The sequence below is a fragment of the Falco cherrug genome, chromosome 2 (genome assembly GCF_023634085.1).
Source record: "Falco cherrug isolate bFalChe1 chromosome 2, bFalChe1.pri, whole genome shotgun sequence".
Taxonomy (NCBI): Eukaryota; Metazoa; Chordata; class Aves; order Falconiformes; family Falconidae; genus Falco; species Falco cherrug.
In genome coordinates, this window is record NC_073698.1 from 45,271,928 (window position 1) to 45,290,805 (window position 18,878).

Here is an 18,878-nt window from a genome sequence, read left to right on the forward strand (position 1 = left end):
AGTAGAACAAATATAGCTGTCTTCTACATTCAGCAGTGAGATGCTTATTCCAAAGAATGCAGTTTAGCAGTAGAGAATTATTTTTAAATAAAGTGTTTTATTTAAAGTTTTTTTAATTTTTAAAATTAAATAAAGGTAAATAAAAGGTCAGCCAGTATTTCAACCCTTTTCCCCTCTAGCTCCTTCTAGAGTTACAAAGAGGTGTTTATCCATAAAGTTTCCTTTACAGCTGAGCTTGTTTACTGCCATGATTTACCGCAGGCTCTATAATAAAAGCAACTTTTTCCATCTGCTAAGCTGCACTATAGGCAGTGCTACAGCACTTCATGGTTACTAAATGAAGACTTCGTCATTTACCTACGGTTGTGAATTCTGCCAATGGGACTCTATCAACAGAGCAGGATTTCAGGTATTTCAGAGTTTCCTACTTTAAATGACCTAAAGCTGTAAGAATTATTAACACAATGAACAGGTGCTATGTGCGGTACAAGGACAAGGCAGAACATAACACTGCTGTTACGTAAACACGCTAGGGTAAAAATATGCAAACTGTTAAAGAGGCTATCTTTGTCAGCAAGAGGTAGTTCTTCATTTGCTTGCTACCAGCACAGCCATGGGAGATTGCAATTAATTTGATTTTGATGACAGAATCCTGTGTTCAAAGCAACAAAGACCTAAAGCCAGCTGAGTACAACTGATTTCTAGCAAGGCTCTAGCAAGCTGACTCCCTTCTCCCTTTCATATTTTCGCATTGCAGTTCACTATAGTAATAACTATTCAGTAACAACTGCTTGTTTATTTTCTTTAAAAGCACACACAGACCTGGATGCTGCATCTTGGAAGATTTATTCATAGGTGAAGCTACCTGCAGGAATATTCTCCGCCGCCAGGAGATGCGGCGAGGTGTGAGCGTGGCCCCCACAGCATTTAGAGATTCACTGCTGCAGACGGTTGATGTTCTTTTCTTTCCCTCCCCATCACTGAAGGAAAGAAAAAGCAGATGGGGTGATCAAAGTCAGTCATCTTTGGAGGTGGGGGGGAAATAAAAGTCTTTATTAAGTCTGTCTAATGTACAGCCAAACCTGCAGGAGTATTTACTGGGAAGTTTTAGAAGGTAAAGTGTGCTCTATGCGAGCTTCACCCTGAATACAGATGTGCCCAATTGTTTTCTTGTAACACAGTGCTGTGAAGTTTGCAATATATACCACCAGGAAGAACTCATAGCATTCATGCAGTGCTCAGCTGGAAGCTTAGAATAAAAGCTAAGAGAAAAGAATGGTAATATTTCACAGAATGGTTGGGGTTGGAAGGGGCCTCTGGAGGTCATCTAGTCCAACCTCCTGCTAAAGCAGGGTCACCTACAGCAGGTTATGCAGAATCATGTCCAGGCAGGTTTTGAATGTCTCCAGAGAAGGATACTGCACAGCCTCTCTGGGCAGCCTGTTCCGGTGCTCTGTCACCCTCAAAGTGAAGAAGTTTTTCCCCATATTTGGATGGAACCTCCTGTGTTGCAGTTTGTGCCCATGGCCCCTTGTCCTGTCAGTGGACACCACGGAAGAGAGTTTGGCCCGTCCTCTTGACACTCGCCCTTAAGATATTTGTATGCATTGACAAGACCCCCTCTCAGTCTTTTCTCCCCCAGGCTACACAGTCCCAGCTCTCTTGGCCTTTCCTCATAAGGGAGACGCTCCAGTCCCCTCATCATCTTAGTAGTCCTCTGCTGGACCCTCTCCAGTGGTTCCTTGTCTCTGGAACTGGGGAGCCCAGAACTGGACACAGCACTCCAGATGTGGCCTCACCAGGGTAGAGTGGAGGGGGAGAATCACCTCCCTCGACCTGCTGGACACATTCCTTCTGATGCCCCCCAGGATCCCACTGGCCTTCTTGGCCACCAGGGCACGCTGCTGGCTCATGGGCTACTTGCTGTCCACCAGAACTCCCAGGTCCTTCTCCGCAGAGCTGCCTTCCAGCAGGTCAGCCCCGGGCCTGTCCTGGTGCATGGAGTTGTTCCTTTCCAGGTGCAGGACCCCACACTTGCCTTTGTTGAACATCATTAGGTTCCTCCCCACCCAATTCTCCAGCCTGTCCAGGTCTCACTGAATGGCAGCACAGCCTTCTGGTGTACCAGCCACTCCTCCCAGTTTTGTATCATCAGAAAACCGGCTGATGATTCAGCCAGTTCTCGATCCACCTCGCTGTCCACTCATCTAACCCACACTTCCTGAGCCTATCTATGAGGGTGTTATGGGAAACAGCAACAAAAGCCTTGCTGAAGTCAAGGCAGATAACATCCACTGCTCTCCCCTCACCTACCCAGCCAGTCATTCCATAATAGAAGGCCATTAGGTTGGTCAGGCATGATTTCCCTTTGGTGAATCCATTCTGACTGCTCCTCATAACCTTCTTTTCCTCCACATGCTTCCAGATGACCTCCAGGATGAAGCTGTTCCATGACCTTTCCAGGGATGGAGGTGAGACTGACCAGCCTTTCCTGGGTCCTCCTCTTTGCCCTTTTTGGAGACTGGAGTGACACAGGCTTTCCTCCAGTCCTCAGGCACCTCTCCTGTCCTCCAGGACCTTTCAAAGATGATGGAGAGCGACTTAGCAAATAACATCTGCCAGCTCCCTCAGCACTCATGGGTGCATTCCGTGGGGACCCATGGATTTGTGGGTGCCAAGTTTATCTAGATGATTCTCCTCAACCAAGGGAAAGTCTTCCTTCAGTGACTCCACGTTCTCTGTATCTTTCATCACCAGGGCACCCATCTCATTCAGCAGTGGGCTCGCATTTTCCTTAGTCATCCTCTTCCTACTGTTGTACCTGAATAAGCTCTTCTTGTTGTACTTGACATCCCCTGCCAGATTTAATTCCACGCAGACCTTAGCTTTCCTCATTACATCCTTGCATATATAGGAATTCTGACATTCCTATGTTCCTCCCGAGTGGCCTGTCATTTTTTTCACATTCCATTAACTCTCTTCTTCTGTTTGAGTTTTGCCAGAAGCTCCTTGCTTATCCATGCAGGCCACATAGAAATGTATTTACATAATGATTTTAAGAGTAGCTTATGTTGCTGGAAGAGGCAAGGAGAGGATACAAGGAAGCTTTGCTGGGAGATCATTATAAGAGGACACCAGGCACACTTCTCTACTGACTATTGCCAACGGAAAGGACATGTAGCTTTTGTAAATACTTGAGCCACTTTCAGAAATATTTCAGCATTTTGCATCTGTGGTAGTAAAGTAGGTACATAGATCTCATATAGCAAAAGGTATGTTAATTATCCATCATAAATCCTTCCATGGAATGTCAACAGCATGACACACACTTACAGGCTTCTTGGGAAGACAGCATCAAATATGCAGAACTGTGTCTGCAGCTTCATCTTCATCACAAGGAAAACTGCTAGATCAACGCAGCAGTAGCTACACTCAGACCTTCATGCTGTGAAGAATTTTCATGCTACAGTGCAAAGTCCCTAAAAAGAGTTAGATGAAAGGAAAGCCTAGCATGTTAAGTGTTCACTACATTTTTAGTGGTAGGTCAGATGCAGGTAACTGCATTTGCCAGCTGCAGTCCGTCTCCCCACGCGTGGCCTCCACAAAAGGAGAGATCTGCAAGGGAAGCAGACTATGAAGTTTCACCTACACGAGTCTAGCAGCTAGATCATCTCAATCAGCGCTTTTCATATCAAATACTCTGTGCTGAATGATAACGCACCAAGCTAGAATTGGCCTCTTTGGCGATGAAAGCTGTCCCTGTGCTAATGATCTGCAACAGCTCCTTGACATCTGTAAGCCTCAGTGAGAAAACTGGACTCACTACCATACACAGGTATCAGACCTTGCTTCCATATCCTGGCAGGGAAATAATTATGTCTTGAGGTTCGCTTACACAGCATTAGGCACCACCCCTGCCCTCCCCCAAGAACAGTGCTAAGGACTGGGAGCCCTGGATAACAGACAGCCTGAATTATTCTCTACTCCCGATTTAGCTTCTACAGTGCCGCAATTCCCTATGCATCATACTGTTAGTAGGTGATCTCGGTAGAGCCCCGTGTTGCACTAACCAAAACAGCAACAGAAAACTCTGAAAATCTTTGGCCAACTTACAGAGTCTTTCATGATGGGGTAACCAATGCTTGTGCTAGCCAAACATCAACTACAAAACTAATATTGAGTCTAGAGGTGTTTTCCAAAGGTACTGCAGTCCAGCAACTCTTCGAAATAAGGTATTGAGTTTGGATGTATTAATGATTATAAGTCATGTTTCTATAAATAACTGTAATGAAACTACTTCTCTCTATTTCAGGTCTTACATATCACATGTTAGAACACAAAACCTGAGTAATTCCAGGGCTTACTAAATAGAAGCTACGTAACAAGAGAATGAAATCTTCCTTTCTGCTGCTGTGTACAAAATCAGCTACTGTGCTCCTAAATGTGCAGGCAGTCCTAGGAATAGTGTACAATTTATAGCAGTAAAATTTACACGGAAGTCAGAATAAGACAGGGGCTATTTTAGGGTATGAAACAAAGCCGTTTATGTCATTTCAGTTGCAGAGTTTACATTGGGATGGATTAGTCACACGTGCTGCCTCATGAAGTGTACAAATCATACAGTTCTCAGGACCCGTATTTCTGTTGTTAAACCCTCTCTTCCAAAATCCCCCTGATATTTCAAGCAACTAATGTTAATCACTCTCTCCTTCAAAGAGCTGTATGATGAGCGATTAGAGGAAAACTTTTGAAAGTCTCATGTGCGCACCTTGCCGTATTCAATGAAGGCAAGGGCACCTGTGAAAACACCGAGATTTAGCAAAGTGAGGCTGGAAAGTGAGCAAAGGAAGTTTCCTCATTTCAAGATAGACAAGTCCCAGCCTAGTATCAGATCTAAAGGCATGAAACAATACCCTAAAGAGTAAAAGCAGGAAGAAGTCAGAGTAAAAAGATAGCATCTCCCATTCCATGATGAAATGGTTCAGAAGGCTGGTACAAAAAACAGATGAGGTAACTCGGTTACATATTCCCTACCTCAAAACAGAAGCTGCACAATACTTACTCCCTAGTCTACAATCTCTCACACCTAAACTTAACTGGCTGGCTTGGCTCTTGGTCATATTTGCAAGATTACTTCAGGTTTTAAAATAGCCGTGGATTTTAACAGCCAGGCAGGTAGATGCTCTGCTCAGACAGCCCAGCAACACATCATACAGATCCTCTAAAGAACATGGGGGTAAAGAAAACTGCGTATCTGACCATTAGCTATCAGCTCCCTGCAAAATGAAGAGGTTTATTAATGTGAGCAGAGAGACTAAAAGCAAAAGCAACTCCAAAACAACAGCAGCAACTTCTTAAATGGAGTTCAGTCACTGCTATGAAAAGCAGAGCAGAGTTTTCACTACCCCTCAACCTGGGGAAAAAGACTTTCACAACTTCCCTGTCAGGGCACCGATACCAAACCTCAACACAGAAAGGATAAATTCTCAAGAATTCTTAAGAAAAAACCCTGTTGTGATAACACACAGACTTAAACATCTACATGGGAAACATGTTGCAAGGTCAACTAGCAGAAATAGTCCATTCATCAATTCCAGTTTTTAGATGACATTTTCCACTTCCAAAAGAAGTTGCTACCTCAAACTCAAGAAATGTATGCATGTTCTATAAACTATGGATTGTAGAGCCTAGACACTGGGGAAAAGCAGAGGATGAGTATTTCTTGGGTTATACAGTAACATAGCCACCAAGAAGAAAAAACAGACAACTACTCTCTACAAGTTCCTGTCCTGCTGCCACCTACCAACGACTAAGCGAGACAAAATGCACCTGAGTCAATGCACTGCAAATTAAGAGATGGCAGCACATAAAATCTTAACAAATTACAGAAGAGACACTAAAAAACTCAACTGCAAAGTAGGACATGATTGCAAGAATGGATTAAAAAAAACCCCCACACTTCACTCTTACTCATTCATTTTAAGAAAATGACAACTACATTACGGTACAACTTCCACATCGCAGTATTTTAGCTTGGTAAAACAGACATATGAAAGGCCAAAGTCACATAGTTCAATAGCGAAATTCCACAAAATGGAGTATTTCTGATTTTTTAATAATTTTTTTCACTTAACACACCTCCTATGCAGCTCCTGAAAACAGTAACAATGTAATACTCTATAATTGAGACAAATGCATCACAGTTCAATTTGAAGAATAATGGTTCTCCGTAAGGCTACTTAGCCTATGCTCCTTACCCAACACAGAAACGAAAATGCATTCATCAGTTTGTACGCACTAAAACAAGAAAAGCTATAAATTCAATATAATGCCTCCAATATCTCAGTCTGTACTTTCATTGTTACACTGTTACAAGTGACAACCTAAGTACTCAAGAGTAAAGAGTACAATCATCTAAGCTTTTTATGTCAGTACCTGCAACTCAGTTTGACCAAAGCACCACCCCATTCACTATTCTATCAGACAATGCCCAGTATGAAGATGACACAGCTAGTTGGTCAGGGGGAGAAGAAACCCCCAAAACTTGTTCAGATTACAAGCATCTTTATTGCTTGGTTTCAGTTTCCTAAATCTCTTCCCAAAACTGTTCTTCACAATGCTCCTAAAGACTGATGACTGAAAAAAATCACAAAGCTACCCCAATTCTTGTTGAACTCTTTATCCAATACTTACCTAAACTGTTTTGTACTTGAGTCCATACAAGCCAACTGACTTGAGAATAAATACTGTTGTTGCTCACGCCAAGGTTTGTATTTTTCCCCAGTTCACTTTCATTTCAACTTCTTCTCTTGATTGCTTTAACTAGCAGCTAAGTCAACTCAGTCTCCTCTGCAATTTTGAGGCTGAGGTGATACAAAATCTCCCAGATCAAGTACAGAAAGACAACTAACATTTCAATTCCCAGGACTTAAGCTAGCAGAAGCCTATATGTAAGCCAAATACATGAAGTATACCTCCCCTCTGGGAAGAAGAAAAACTAGTTCCAATCAGTTTACACCTCTCTATTTATTGTCACAACTGTCATATATTTTTATTCTAAATAACTCCATTCTGCTATTTTGTTTAAAGCACATTAAGTACTTAACTTTTTTTCATGAGAAATGAAGCTGTTTTAAAAAAGCAATCTGTTCAAATTCAAGTGGCAATAAATCAGCTTCAATTATCCCTGCATAACAATGCAATGAAGGGAGACGGTGTGGGCTAGTGAAACCTATGCTGAAGGTTGTTCCATTTTTAAAAGCGCTGCTTTTATTTTTGTATTAAAAAACAACAACAACCCAGATCCTTCTAATAGTCTAATTTTCAGGAGTAGCTTTGAATAAAAGCCAGAAATTCCAGAAGTTACAGAAATGAAAGTTTAAAAACAGATGATGCTCTCAAATCCTCTTTGTTCACCTCCTTGTTGGCAGGATATTTTTTTTTAATCCTTATGTGTGCTTGTGTTCAATATTAAATGCTACACAACATACTTGTCAAAAGTCGAGATTATGCAACCACTTCCACCCTAGACTTCTCTCTAGACAAATGAATTGACCATGCAGTAACAACATTCTGAAGGCACATGCCAATATCGTTTTGTTATCCAACTTTACTATACTGTTCATTCCTTAAAGCAGAAAATAGATCAGTGTTTTCTCTCTTCCACAGAAAGCATCATAGTAGTGATCATTAGAATCTGACTCAAAAAGCTCAGCCTCCCCAAAAACATTTGGGAAAAAAAGATGTGTCTTTCACCACAGTGAACTTATCTGGAGAATAATTCTTATTTTTATTTTTTCTCCTGGCTTTAGGTATCTCTAACACAGCCATTTAAATCCTAGCAAGTCAACTGAGGCTTCCTTTTTATTGGAGGTCAAGATACTTCTAGGGCATGATTCATGCTTTCTAAATGAAGATGTTCCCAGTGACAGGCACAACTGGCTGTATTAGTGTTCAGGAAGGACCACAGATGAACAGGCAGGATCAGTTCTGTAAATGTCAGAATATTAAAGACAATCACATCAGGATGAGAGCAACTGTGCTGCAGAAACACCAACACCTCTCCACTGACTAGATGAGAATGAAGCCGTCTACAATCAGGCGAGAGCCACTGTACCCTGTATCTCCAACACCCTAGAATCAGTTTCTGAGTTTGTGACCGTATGCCAAATGAGACGTAAATATGGATCAGGATCATCTTGTATACATCATTCAAAACATATACAACACAGATAATAAGCAGAATTGCTTTTTAACTCCCAGGTCTCCAGCTGATCCTGGCTTAGTGTTATTTGCATAGGCCCATCTGACTGCTATAAATCAAATATCTTTCTAAAATGAATTCCAAATGAAACGGGCGCTGCTCCTGCACATTGAAGTTCACCAGACCACAAGAAAAGCTACCTGCTGCATCATGTGTTGTCTCAAAGTTACATGATATGAGAAGTCAGACTATAAAGAATTTTTCTCCAGTGCAATGTGGCCAGGATACACTTCTAGTAACCACGTTTATTCTTAGAGAGGAAATTGCACTGAAGTTTTAATTAGGGTTCCTAACAGTTAAACAGCTTGTAGTCTTCAGATCGTAAAGGGCTACCACGTTAACCTAACGTTCACTCACATGAGCATGCTAAGAACACCTCATATTGAGCCTACTGGGACAGATGATGGTCCTCCCTGTGAAAAATTCCCAAAGGAAAAAAACCCCAAAGAAACAAAACAAAACAACCCGTAAGAAAAACCCTACTGTAAAAAATTTGAACTTCCTCTCATTTGTAAACCTCATGGCACAACGCACATTTGCAAGCTAAATCAGGGAAAGTTTAAAGAGTTTCAGCCACTGTCAGCTGGACAATATATTTCATTCTCTATTAGCCAGCTCAATTGACAGCTGGATTACCCGAGTCACTCTCATCATCAGCATTATCCATCTGGCACTTCTTTCTGACTATATCTGTTTTAATCACCTCATGAACCCAACCAGATGTCAACACTTCACCCTTGCTACTGCCATTTCCTTACCATTACAGTTCAGGCCCAGTTGCTCCCAGCGAGACCTATAGCTAATGAGATCCCATTTTCATAGGAGTTTTCACACAAATTCAAGATTAAATGGTGTCAGAAACCTGTATACTATAAAAGCTAAGTAGAAACAGGGTGGTCTTTTGGGAATTACTCCGAATTTGAAGATCAACCCACCTTGCAGTTCAAAACTTCATTATAATGAAACACAGTATCTTGACCAGCATACAAAACCAATTCCAGAAAGAGTTATAGCCTCAGAAATTTCAGCTTGGAATTTGCTGGCATTATAGTACAGTTTTAGTACAATACTCAATACCTACATTCCCCAAATCCAGAAAGCTAGGTTTAATGGGATCCAGCTGTTTGTACAAACTGACCTGGGCAGGAGCTCAGCTTGGACCAAGCCTGCTAACTGATGGGAACACAGAAGCAAAGTTGGACTGGAACCCAAATAAGAGGTAGTCTGTAAGAGACAGGTTTTGGGGTTGGTTGGAGTTTTTTGTCCATTTCTCTGCACACCCTAGTGTGTGCTCATTGGTTTCTTTAAATTCAGCTTTCATAATTCACCTGCTACTTAGCCCAGTGCTACCACAGCATAGTAGGGAATGGAAAATCTAAGCATCCCATGCACTCATACAGTAACTATTACTGGACACAAGGATTAGAACAGGCGATATTAAAAGCCTGTTTCTACACTGGACAAGATGGCAATCTCTCCTCTCAAATTTCAGAAACTTACACTGCTTATTGCTTATTCCTTATTCATTTGAGCTGGGGTAAAAAGGTGGGGTCATCTTAAAGTGACTCTGTCTTCAAAACTGTGAAATATTTTGAAGACTGGTTTTGGAAACACCTCTGAAAATTAATGATTAATTTACATTATCCCTGTATTAGAAAGTGAATTTGGACAATTTACCGTTTACTTCTCAAAAGCTGTGGGATTGCAGGGGAGTGGAGGGTGGTGAGGGGCAGGGCCAGCAGGCATCCTGCCATGAAGGCTATACAGTCACCTTCCTGTAAGGATCTATCACCTTATTCCACCTATATACAAGATTATTCTGCTGGAAGGACCTAAACTGTAGAATTTTCCCACTAGGTGTTTTGTAATTATGTCTACATTACAGTTTTTGGCTGCATGCTGTACACCAATAACAGACTGTCTCTTTCTGATGTTACTCTTTCAAATGTAAGTGAAATCAACGTACAATAAATTGTGCTTAAGGAGATGATACATACTTTGTATTTGTTCTAACACATGTATTATTAGAGATTAACTAACCCAAACTGTACCTTAGAATCACCTTCAGGTCAACTGCCTTTTGCATTAGTTTGTATATTTACATGATTTCTTACATTCAACCCTAAAAATGAAGATGACAAACTAATCAGTGTTTAATGAAATTGTGCTCCACAAGATGAAAAAAATATCTTTAAGCACCCCTAAAAACTTTTACATCCATCTCATACAACAGAAATCCCAGATATTAGAGTCTAACACACCCAGAATCCAGATCTCAACACTTGTTTTCAGTAAGAATGTAAGCTACTGTTATTTTTCCAGGGAGAAACAGTCACAAAAGCACCTTCTAGAATTCCACAGTCTTCTATTGTGAATGATTAGGGGAGAGCTACACTCAGAGATGAAGAGTACCAGAAACACAAGTAGTTCAGTGAACAAGGACAGACTGATGAAGGAAAAAGGAGTGGTCATTGACAGAAGAGGAATAGAAAGGCCAGCGACTGGCAAAAAAAAGATCAAGAAGTTCAAAACTACGGCTCCACCTTATTCACTACAGGCCTACTTCAGAAAAACAACCCATATGCAGCTTCCTCAAGCACTGTCCTGAAGGAGAGCCTCCTCTTACAGTAAAAAGTAGTGTGACTTCCACTCAGACACTGTCTTTCACACTGATGTCAGAAAGCCCTTCTTGCACTTCGCTTCTTCCCCACTCCTCTTCGATTGGAATATATTTGCTGATTCTCTCTAAACATCTCACATCACAGCTAGTATCACCCAGCTGATTTTGGCATTTCCCCTTCCTCATGCACAGGCATCCCACATTAGTACTGCGCACTCGTCACACTGCTTTTTTCTTATTTTCACATACCAATGATCACAGCAACACATGCTGGTTTGCATTCAGCAGAGAAAGCATTAAATTGGCGTGACACTCCTAAAAAACACTGCATTTCAAGCAACAAACCAATGCAGCAGATTTGCAACACTGCAACAGAAACAGGTCAAAGCTACAAGATGTTAGCAGACAAGCCTCTATTTTTAACAGGCTTTTTTGGCCAAAAGCCTATTCGCCCATTTGCATCAAGTACTTAGGAAGTCTGTTAGAAATGCAGGATCACAAGGCAGAGTGGGAGAGATCCCATGTGCTGCACTGCACTTGGAATCCTGATCTTAAGCTGGTGGCACTGAAGAACTAGGAAGGATACAACACTCTCACCTCTTGGAGAACTGGCTTTCCGAGTGCTGGAGCAACCTTCCTGAGCCCTGGTATAAGGTTTTCAGGAAGGAAGGGGCAGAGACAGAGGAAGGGAGACCAGGTGACGCAGATTCATTTTCATTGAGAGTGTGCCAAACCCCAACAACAGGGCTGTGCAGGCAACAAGAGAACATAGCAGATGGGTCAGCATGTATTCGGACACAACAAAAAAACATTCAGATTAAAGATACTGGCCAAGAACCTCATCTTGGCTTATAGGAACTTTGTTTCCCAGAAGATAAAATGTACCAAATACACTGCTGGGCAGTTTCCCTGATATTGATTTTGCTGTTACAGCTGATTTCTTTCAGGAAACATTTCAATGACATTGCAGGAAAAGGCAGACCACCTTATTTCTTTAGCCGTGTTTATTCTCAAAGTAAACTCAGAAAAAGAGTCTCTGAAATGTACAGAAAATATCCTTAGAAACCTGTTTCCAATAACATGAAACACTTTGTTTCTTCCATTCAGTTTCCTCTTGCTTTTGTAAATAACATGTATTGCTAGAACACATTAGATATTATTTAAATGCAATATTTTTGGATATTTTTTTGTGAAGTGTTTAGTTTGTATGTTTAACTACTATACAGTAAAACATTATTTAGTAATAGTAACAAGCGTTGGGGGGGAGCATAAAAATAAATTAAGTTTCTTTTACTTAACACTTTTGATGAATCCTCAATAGGAAAGGAGAGAAGGAAAAATCCCAGCCTAAAACCAAGTTGCTACAAACTGTTTTGACTGAAAATCTGCTGATGATGCCGCTTAATCAGCGACTTCTTAAAAAGTTAATACAAAGAAGTGAAGTCAGCAAGTCCTTCAGTTTGAACTGCCAGGGTTTCCTGTTTGTGTACAACATGGTCAGTGGGGAAAAAAAAATAACCAAAGTTTATTTCAGTAAAAACCACAGTATTTATCTTTTCAGAAACACAATGTAACAAAGCTACTTCAAGGCTAGTTTCTTACCCTTCAACCCCCTCCGCTCTCTTAAACAGAATAAACTTTTTTGCCTTTCTCTGCAAGCTGGTGCAGCATTCACACTGATCTAGACATGAAAGGGGAGAGAAATTATGGTTTCTAACCATTTTTAGAAAGAGCCCACAAAAAGCAGAATTGCAGCGAAGTACTGAAACAGACAAGCGGTTTGGAGAAAGGGCTCCTCTAACAGAAAATAAAAAAAATCAGCTCATTTGGGCCTGAATCTTGTAAAGGTACTGGCATTTGCATGGTCACTTACTGCAGGCAGCCAGGATGGAGGCAGAAACAGAAAGCAGAGCCAGAGGCCCACAAGGAGCTGCGGGGACCCCTTCTGGCTGAGCGAGGGAACCCCTGAGGGAACGCTCCTCCACTTGGTAGCTGGAGAGACTCCAAAAAGGAAGAGGAAAGAAGTTACAGAGGGAAGCTCTGGAGAAAGGCAAACAAGGAACTGGCATGCCTGACAGTTCAGCGGACGTGTGTAATCCGTAAGCCCTTTTGTGAGGCTCCTCACCACCTCCAATTCTCAACACACTCCCTGGGAGCTCTGGCTAACACAGTGATGGACACGTGAAACTGTCAGTGCCTTTTTCATCCTGGCATGAAACCATCAGGCTACCATCTCCACATCTAAAAGCAGTGAAGACCTCTTCTCCAAAGGGCCTGACTTCCAACACTGCCAAAAAGGCTCAGCTCGGAGGTGACAAATAAATAGTTAGGTGCCGGCATCCCACCGGATGATCAATTCACTGGATTGATGCTTCCCTTGAACCATTAATGTTGGGATTAATGAGTTACTGCAAAGCACCAAACTCTCTGTGGCAGAGAAGACGGATGAAAAGAAAAATAAATAAAACCCAGAGCAGTGCAGGAACAGCTCCCGTAAGAAGGCACGTGGGTGAGGCTCGCGTACTGAAGCGGCATGGGGGAGCAGGCGTACGGCGCGGCGTGCCCCGACTCACCTTGTCGCCTCGACGCAGCTCTGCCGCAGCAGCGGGGACCGGGCGCTCTGGGACCTCCCGTTCTGGAAGGTTATCCTCCGCCGGGCGCTGGAGGGGGGGTGGCTGAAGGTGTGCGCGCGCCTCCTGAACTGGGGGGAGTCCGAGCCTTCCTCTGGAAACGGCTGCCAGGCCGAGGACACGGGGGACGCCGGAGGAGTAGCTGGTGGGGAATCACCCGGCGAAGCGTCCTGAAAGGAAGTGCTGGTGGTGTGAGGCCCGCGGCTCAGCGCCCTGCCAGAGCTCTCGCCTAGCCCCACCGGCTGCGCGCCGCATCAGGGCACCAAAGCCTCTCCCCCTTCTTGGTCGTGGCCTATTGTATGCTAATTATCACCAAAACCAGACATCCTTTGATAACGTATTCAAAGCCAGTAGCATCCTTCTTTTAAAAAAAAAAAAAAAAAAAAGAGGAGGGAGGAATATAAATGTATATGCAGCACAAACAACGTACTAATTACTCTGGGCATCCTCTCCCAGGGATCAGCATTCCAGCTACCGGACTTCTGGCTCTTTCAGGAAAATACAGGAGTTGAAGAGACTAGGGAAACTGCTTTCAGCTAGTTTCCTCGACATATCGTGAGCATACTTCCTGTACTGTCAGAAAGATATCCTGGAAGACAGGCTGTTATTGCACAGCCAGTTTGTGAGCAACTGTAGCAGGAAAACCATAATAGAATCTTCACCTCTTGGGAAAACCACCAACCAATCCTCACGTGAGGTAAAACATTAAAAACAGGAAACAAAAAGAAAGTGAACAGAGTTCCGCCCGCTCGCCCCCATACAGCATCCCCAACAGCTGGTTTTAGGTCAAAAATTCTTACTTCCCTAAAGCAACTGTTACTTACAGAAGGGATTCTTCACCTTCAGAGCATTTCCTTTTGTTGAGATAACGAGTTTTTTTTAATTACTTCAGTGAAACAAGGCAGAAGCTGACAAGAAACTCCCTGCTTTTTGTAGAGGCGAGGGAAGTGTAGAAAAACAGGACTGGCAGTCAAACAGCAGATTAAGCTGAAGCTTCAAGTCAACATACATGTCAGCGTTCTCACACCATCCACCTCCCAGTGGAAACTCTTACTTGAGTTTTGGAAATTGATGTGCTTTGTCCTGCTTCCCTTAAATCAAAGCAGACTGCCGTATCTATGCTTCATTAACGCTCGTGTATAAAAACGTGCCAATTTTAACTAAGCTCTTTACGTACTTTGTCAGAAGCAAGGCTGTTGCAGCGCTCAAAGCTGTCCACGCTTCCCAGGCGGCCTCGCATCCTGTTGGCTCCCTGCAAGAAAAAAAGGTAGGTAATTTAACCTGGTCTTTTTCCTCTTTCTGAAGGTTAAGCCAAGATGGCAACAGCCATGCAGGTGAACAAAGGACAGTTCAGGCACGTGACACATTTGACATAAGATGACAGATCACAGGGTAAGCACTGGATTTTACAAGCAGTGGCATCTTCAGCTGGCAAAACTGTATCTTCTACCCTTTCTCCCAAGAGCTTTAAACTTGTAGCTCTGTTGTCCGAAGCAACTGAGTATTTCCTGATCTATTTGAGGTAAAACAGCCGACTTCAAAAAGCTCCAGACTTCAGTACTGTGCATGCACTGCAGCTAACAGATGCATTTGACATACTACAATCTCAGCAGAGTTTACTCCATATCTATATATTTCAGACAAATTAAGTACAACCGGGCAGAAGTAGTGAAAGCACTAAATGTCCTCTGGCTGCAAATCCAACCAAATAGTACCAGATACAAACAAGACTTTCCAGTTATACTGCAGATAAACCCAAGGCAAATTTGCTAAAAACTAGCGTTAGCAGATCTTTTCTGAACTTGTTAACACGTGGTTTCACAGGAAGAGGCAATAGAGCCACAATACTTTTGACTACCTTCCACTCCTAACTTTAACTCCCATTAAATGTTGGTGATGGACGCTGTTGGGACACTTCCATCTGCTGAAGCAAGTTGCTTTCAGTAACTTTATCTGGGAAAAATAGTCTAGGTTTTGGGAAAACTATCAGCAGTATTTATTTAGCCTACTTTTTCCTGGCAAGGTTTATTTTCAAGACTTAGAGTGCCTTTTAAGTACTTTATCCCATTTAAGCTCATTACCAATGAATACACTGCCCTCTCTCTTCACTGACCCTTCACAATAAAACAAGAGCAAAGGATAACTTGGAAGTTTCTCACTAGCTTTAAAAACACACATTTTTGGCACTGTAAGAAGGGCTTTCTCGTTCAGAAAAAAGCAACAGAAAATGTTAGTGCAGCATGGGCTGGAAGAAATCTGTTCATGAGGTCAAACAGAGGTTATATTTATTTTTCTAAGGTACCTCATTAGGAAGCCACTGCCTGTTTTCAGTTCAAACCTGACAAAAATAAGATCAGTCCAGCAAAACAAACAAGTAAAAAAGTGACATTCCTCTGGGCCTATGTGAAGCCCGAGCACAGAACCCAGCATGTTTCCCTATGGTGAGCAGTGAGCAGCTACTCCTTCAAGTAGCTTCAAATGTCACTTGATGCTATTTACCTAGTTAAGACGCCATCCACTTAAAGTGTTCCTATATATCTGGTTACTACATACTTATTTCTAGTTTTGCTAAGATTGAGGCTGCGTCTCTCCCCCACATATTCTGACTTTTACTTTTTACTGAAATGTTTTCATCTACAAAAAGATGCCAAATGCCGACTTAAACAAACAAACAAAAACCAAACAAAACTGAAAGTTCTTGGTCTCTTTGTTACTAAATGTACTTTAAAATGAAGATAAGTCATGCATAATTGCATCCCATTACATCAATACCATGTGATTTGCAGCTGATTTAAGGAGGGGAAAACCCACCACACCAATAGGTATTTGGTGCCTAAATACCTTTAGAAATTAGCCATGATCCATTGGGCTTGTTGTAATAGCTTGATGAAGAATGAGAACTATCGGAACTATCACTGTCTAACATGTTTATGCACATAACACAGTATACATGCACAGAGATACTCATTGTATATACCTGCTTTAATCAAATAATTAGTGGTTGAGCTGCACTATAAAGTATTTTTCTCGGTCTTGCATTGTGTAACCTTTAAATGGGTCTGCAAGGGTGAACCCCTATGTGTATCACGATACTCTACTGCTGCTCCTGATCTATTGCAGCTTTAAGTTAAAGATGAGACAACCTTCCTCACAACTGCAAATCCACTTCTTAAAGAGCAAACTTAAAATGCCCCTAATCCAGACTCAGGTGTCCACTTCTCTTGAACTCAATCATGGACTGTACAGATCCTTATGCTATAACATGCAGTATGCTACAGTGGCCCTGGTGAGAAGAAACATACTATATCAAAACCAACAATATATAAGCAATTTCCCTTCAGATACTCAACTGAAGCCATCTAAGTGATTCTTCCTTGACATGAGTGGAGTACTAGTATGTCTGTATATGTCAGGGCTGCTTTACTGGGTTGTTCCCAGTGATGAATGCCTGTTCCACAGCCACCACAGGGTTAATAACCCACTGGTCAGAGCTAGATCACTTTCCAGTCACATGCCCCTTTAGATGTGGAAAACAAATCAGACTCAGCACAGGCATGACTGTAGCTGTCACCATGTGATGATATTCCAGACTGCTGAAATTATCTGTATCTTTTGACCATCGTTGCTCTCCACCCTCCCTCCTCCTCTCTCCATCCCCCACCCCTGCTTCAGACCAAGTCCCTAGTGTGTAAAACTTGCTGCACAACAGAGGTCAGATTTGACCAGGAGAGTTCTAATTCTAGCTTCAGTCCTAGATCAAATTCACACCTAACTGAAAGCTCTAAGCATTCTCCCTGGCAAATAATATTTTGCCTCCTTTACAGGGAACACCTGTGGCATCCTACATTTGTAGGTTACTTTATGGCATGTCCATATAAGCTGCAGGCCAAGTGCAACTTAGACCTTGATCCAGCATGGTACTTTTAAAATTACTAGCAGAAGGAACTTAATTTCACTGCTCCAAATTATATTTAAGCCTCACCATCCAGTATTCACAGCCCATCACACCTCCTCTGGAACAACATACTGGATCCCAGGCACCCAGCCTTCTTCAGTTACTCCTCTATACACCTATTCTCCACTTTAATATAAAAAAGTTCCGGTAATTCTCTGCAATTCCACAACATACCTGGCTAGCAACAACTCACTTTTTAAGTCTACTGGTTTGGGTTTTTTTCCCCTGCAAAAGGACAACTTTGTTACTACTTTCTAAAGATTCTTAGTGATCAATAAGAGCAATTTTAGCCACGAGCAGTAAGGCATTATTTCACAGAACAGAAAGATTTCCCATTTATGCAGGCACATTTATTCACACTTTCAAAAAATAAGATAAAATGTGTCTTTATGGGATCATGTAACCATCCTGATTGATGTTTTTTATTCTGAAGCAACGCATCCGATAATGCTCAGCTAAATCTCTTGCCACCTACAATGAACCTATTCAGAAAGTTGCCCTTTTTCCTCTGTATGTGTGGGCTTACATAAACTTTCTAGCACAGCTAAGTCACTATCAACCCAGCTGTAACCCTCAGATTTCACAATATTGCCTCATTAAGTATTTATCAGACTGAGGCCAAAAACAAAAACAAAACAAAAAAAATAATCTGCTAGGTCTTTACTGTCAAGGTTATCTGAGAGAGCTGCTGACAATGAGTTGTTAATCTTACCCTTGAGAAGATATTTTCCAGTGAGCTAGTCAAGGATTTCTTGGCCTTGTTTTTCAAAATGTCAAGTTTAAACCTGCCACCGCTCGTGGTGCCTTCTGGAATTGCACTGTTAGAAACAGTCTGTTGAAATAAGCAAGGGCACAATTCAGCTTTGGCAATTCTTTTTTGTAATCGCAGACCTCCAAAGACCAGAGCTGAACCAAGTTATATAATAAACAACATATCCTTGGCCTTCATTATAAAAAACAGCACAAACAAAAAAACAAACACAAAACCCCACACCCCCTAAAACACAAACGCATAAAACCCCACAGTTAAAAAGCACATTCCATCCCTAAAGACTATCTTGCAAAAGCATATCAATTTAACAGTACTGTCACCCATTCTCTTTGCTAGATAAGTTTGTAGTTTAAACTGAAACTAATGCCCTCTTCATCCCTGTTCTCCCTAGAAATAACTGTTTGGGAGTGGGGATCAGGGAGAACAAAAAAGGACAGAAGAGGTATCCTCACACAGTAAGGAAATCTAGACCTAAAAATAATTGCTTGTCTTTCTTCCCTCCTTTTGTGCCCCCCAAACTTAACAAAACACAAGCATGCCACTATAAATCAAATTAATTGTCTTTCACAGTCCTCTCAATTACAATACCCAGCTTCAGCTATCCCTAATGAACTCTAGCAGTGGCCCTGATAAAATTG

General features: G+C 41.9%; 1 protein-coding gene across 2 annotated transcripts in view; it reads right to left on the minus strand.

The window, feature by feature from the left end:
* TBC1D4 (TBC1 domain family member 4) overlaps positions 1-18,878 on the minus strand; it is a 57,014-nt gene that overhangs the window by 17,650 nt on the left and 20,486 nt on the right. The window contains exons 8-11 of one of the 2 annotated variants that reach the window (XM_055703311.1): positions 18,181-18,300; positions 14,691-14,765; positions 13,457-13,683; positions 823-980 (exon numbers count right to left, since the gene is read on the minus strand). In XM_055703311.1, coding sequence (XP_055559286.1) covers positions 823-980; positions 13,457-13,683; positions 14,691-14,765; positions 18,181-18,300 — 580 coding nt within the window. Of the gene's footprint in view, positions 1-822; positions 981-11,480; positions 13,412-13,456; positions 13,684-14,690; positions 14,766-18,180; positions 18,301-18,878 lie in introns of those variants that run through there. The other variant, XM_055703312.1, reaches the window with a different exon arrangement.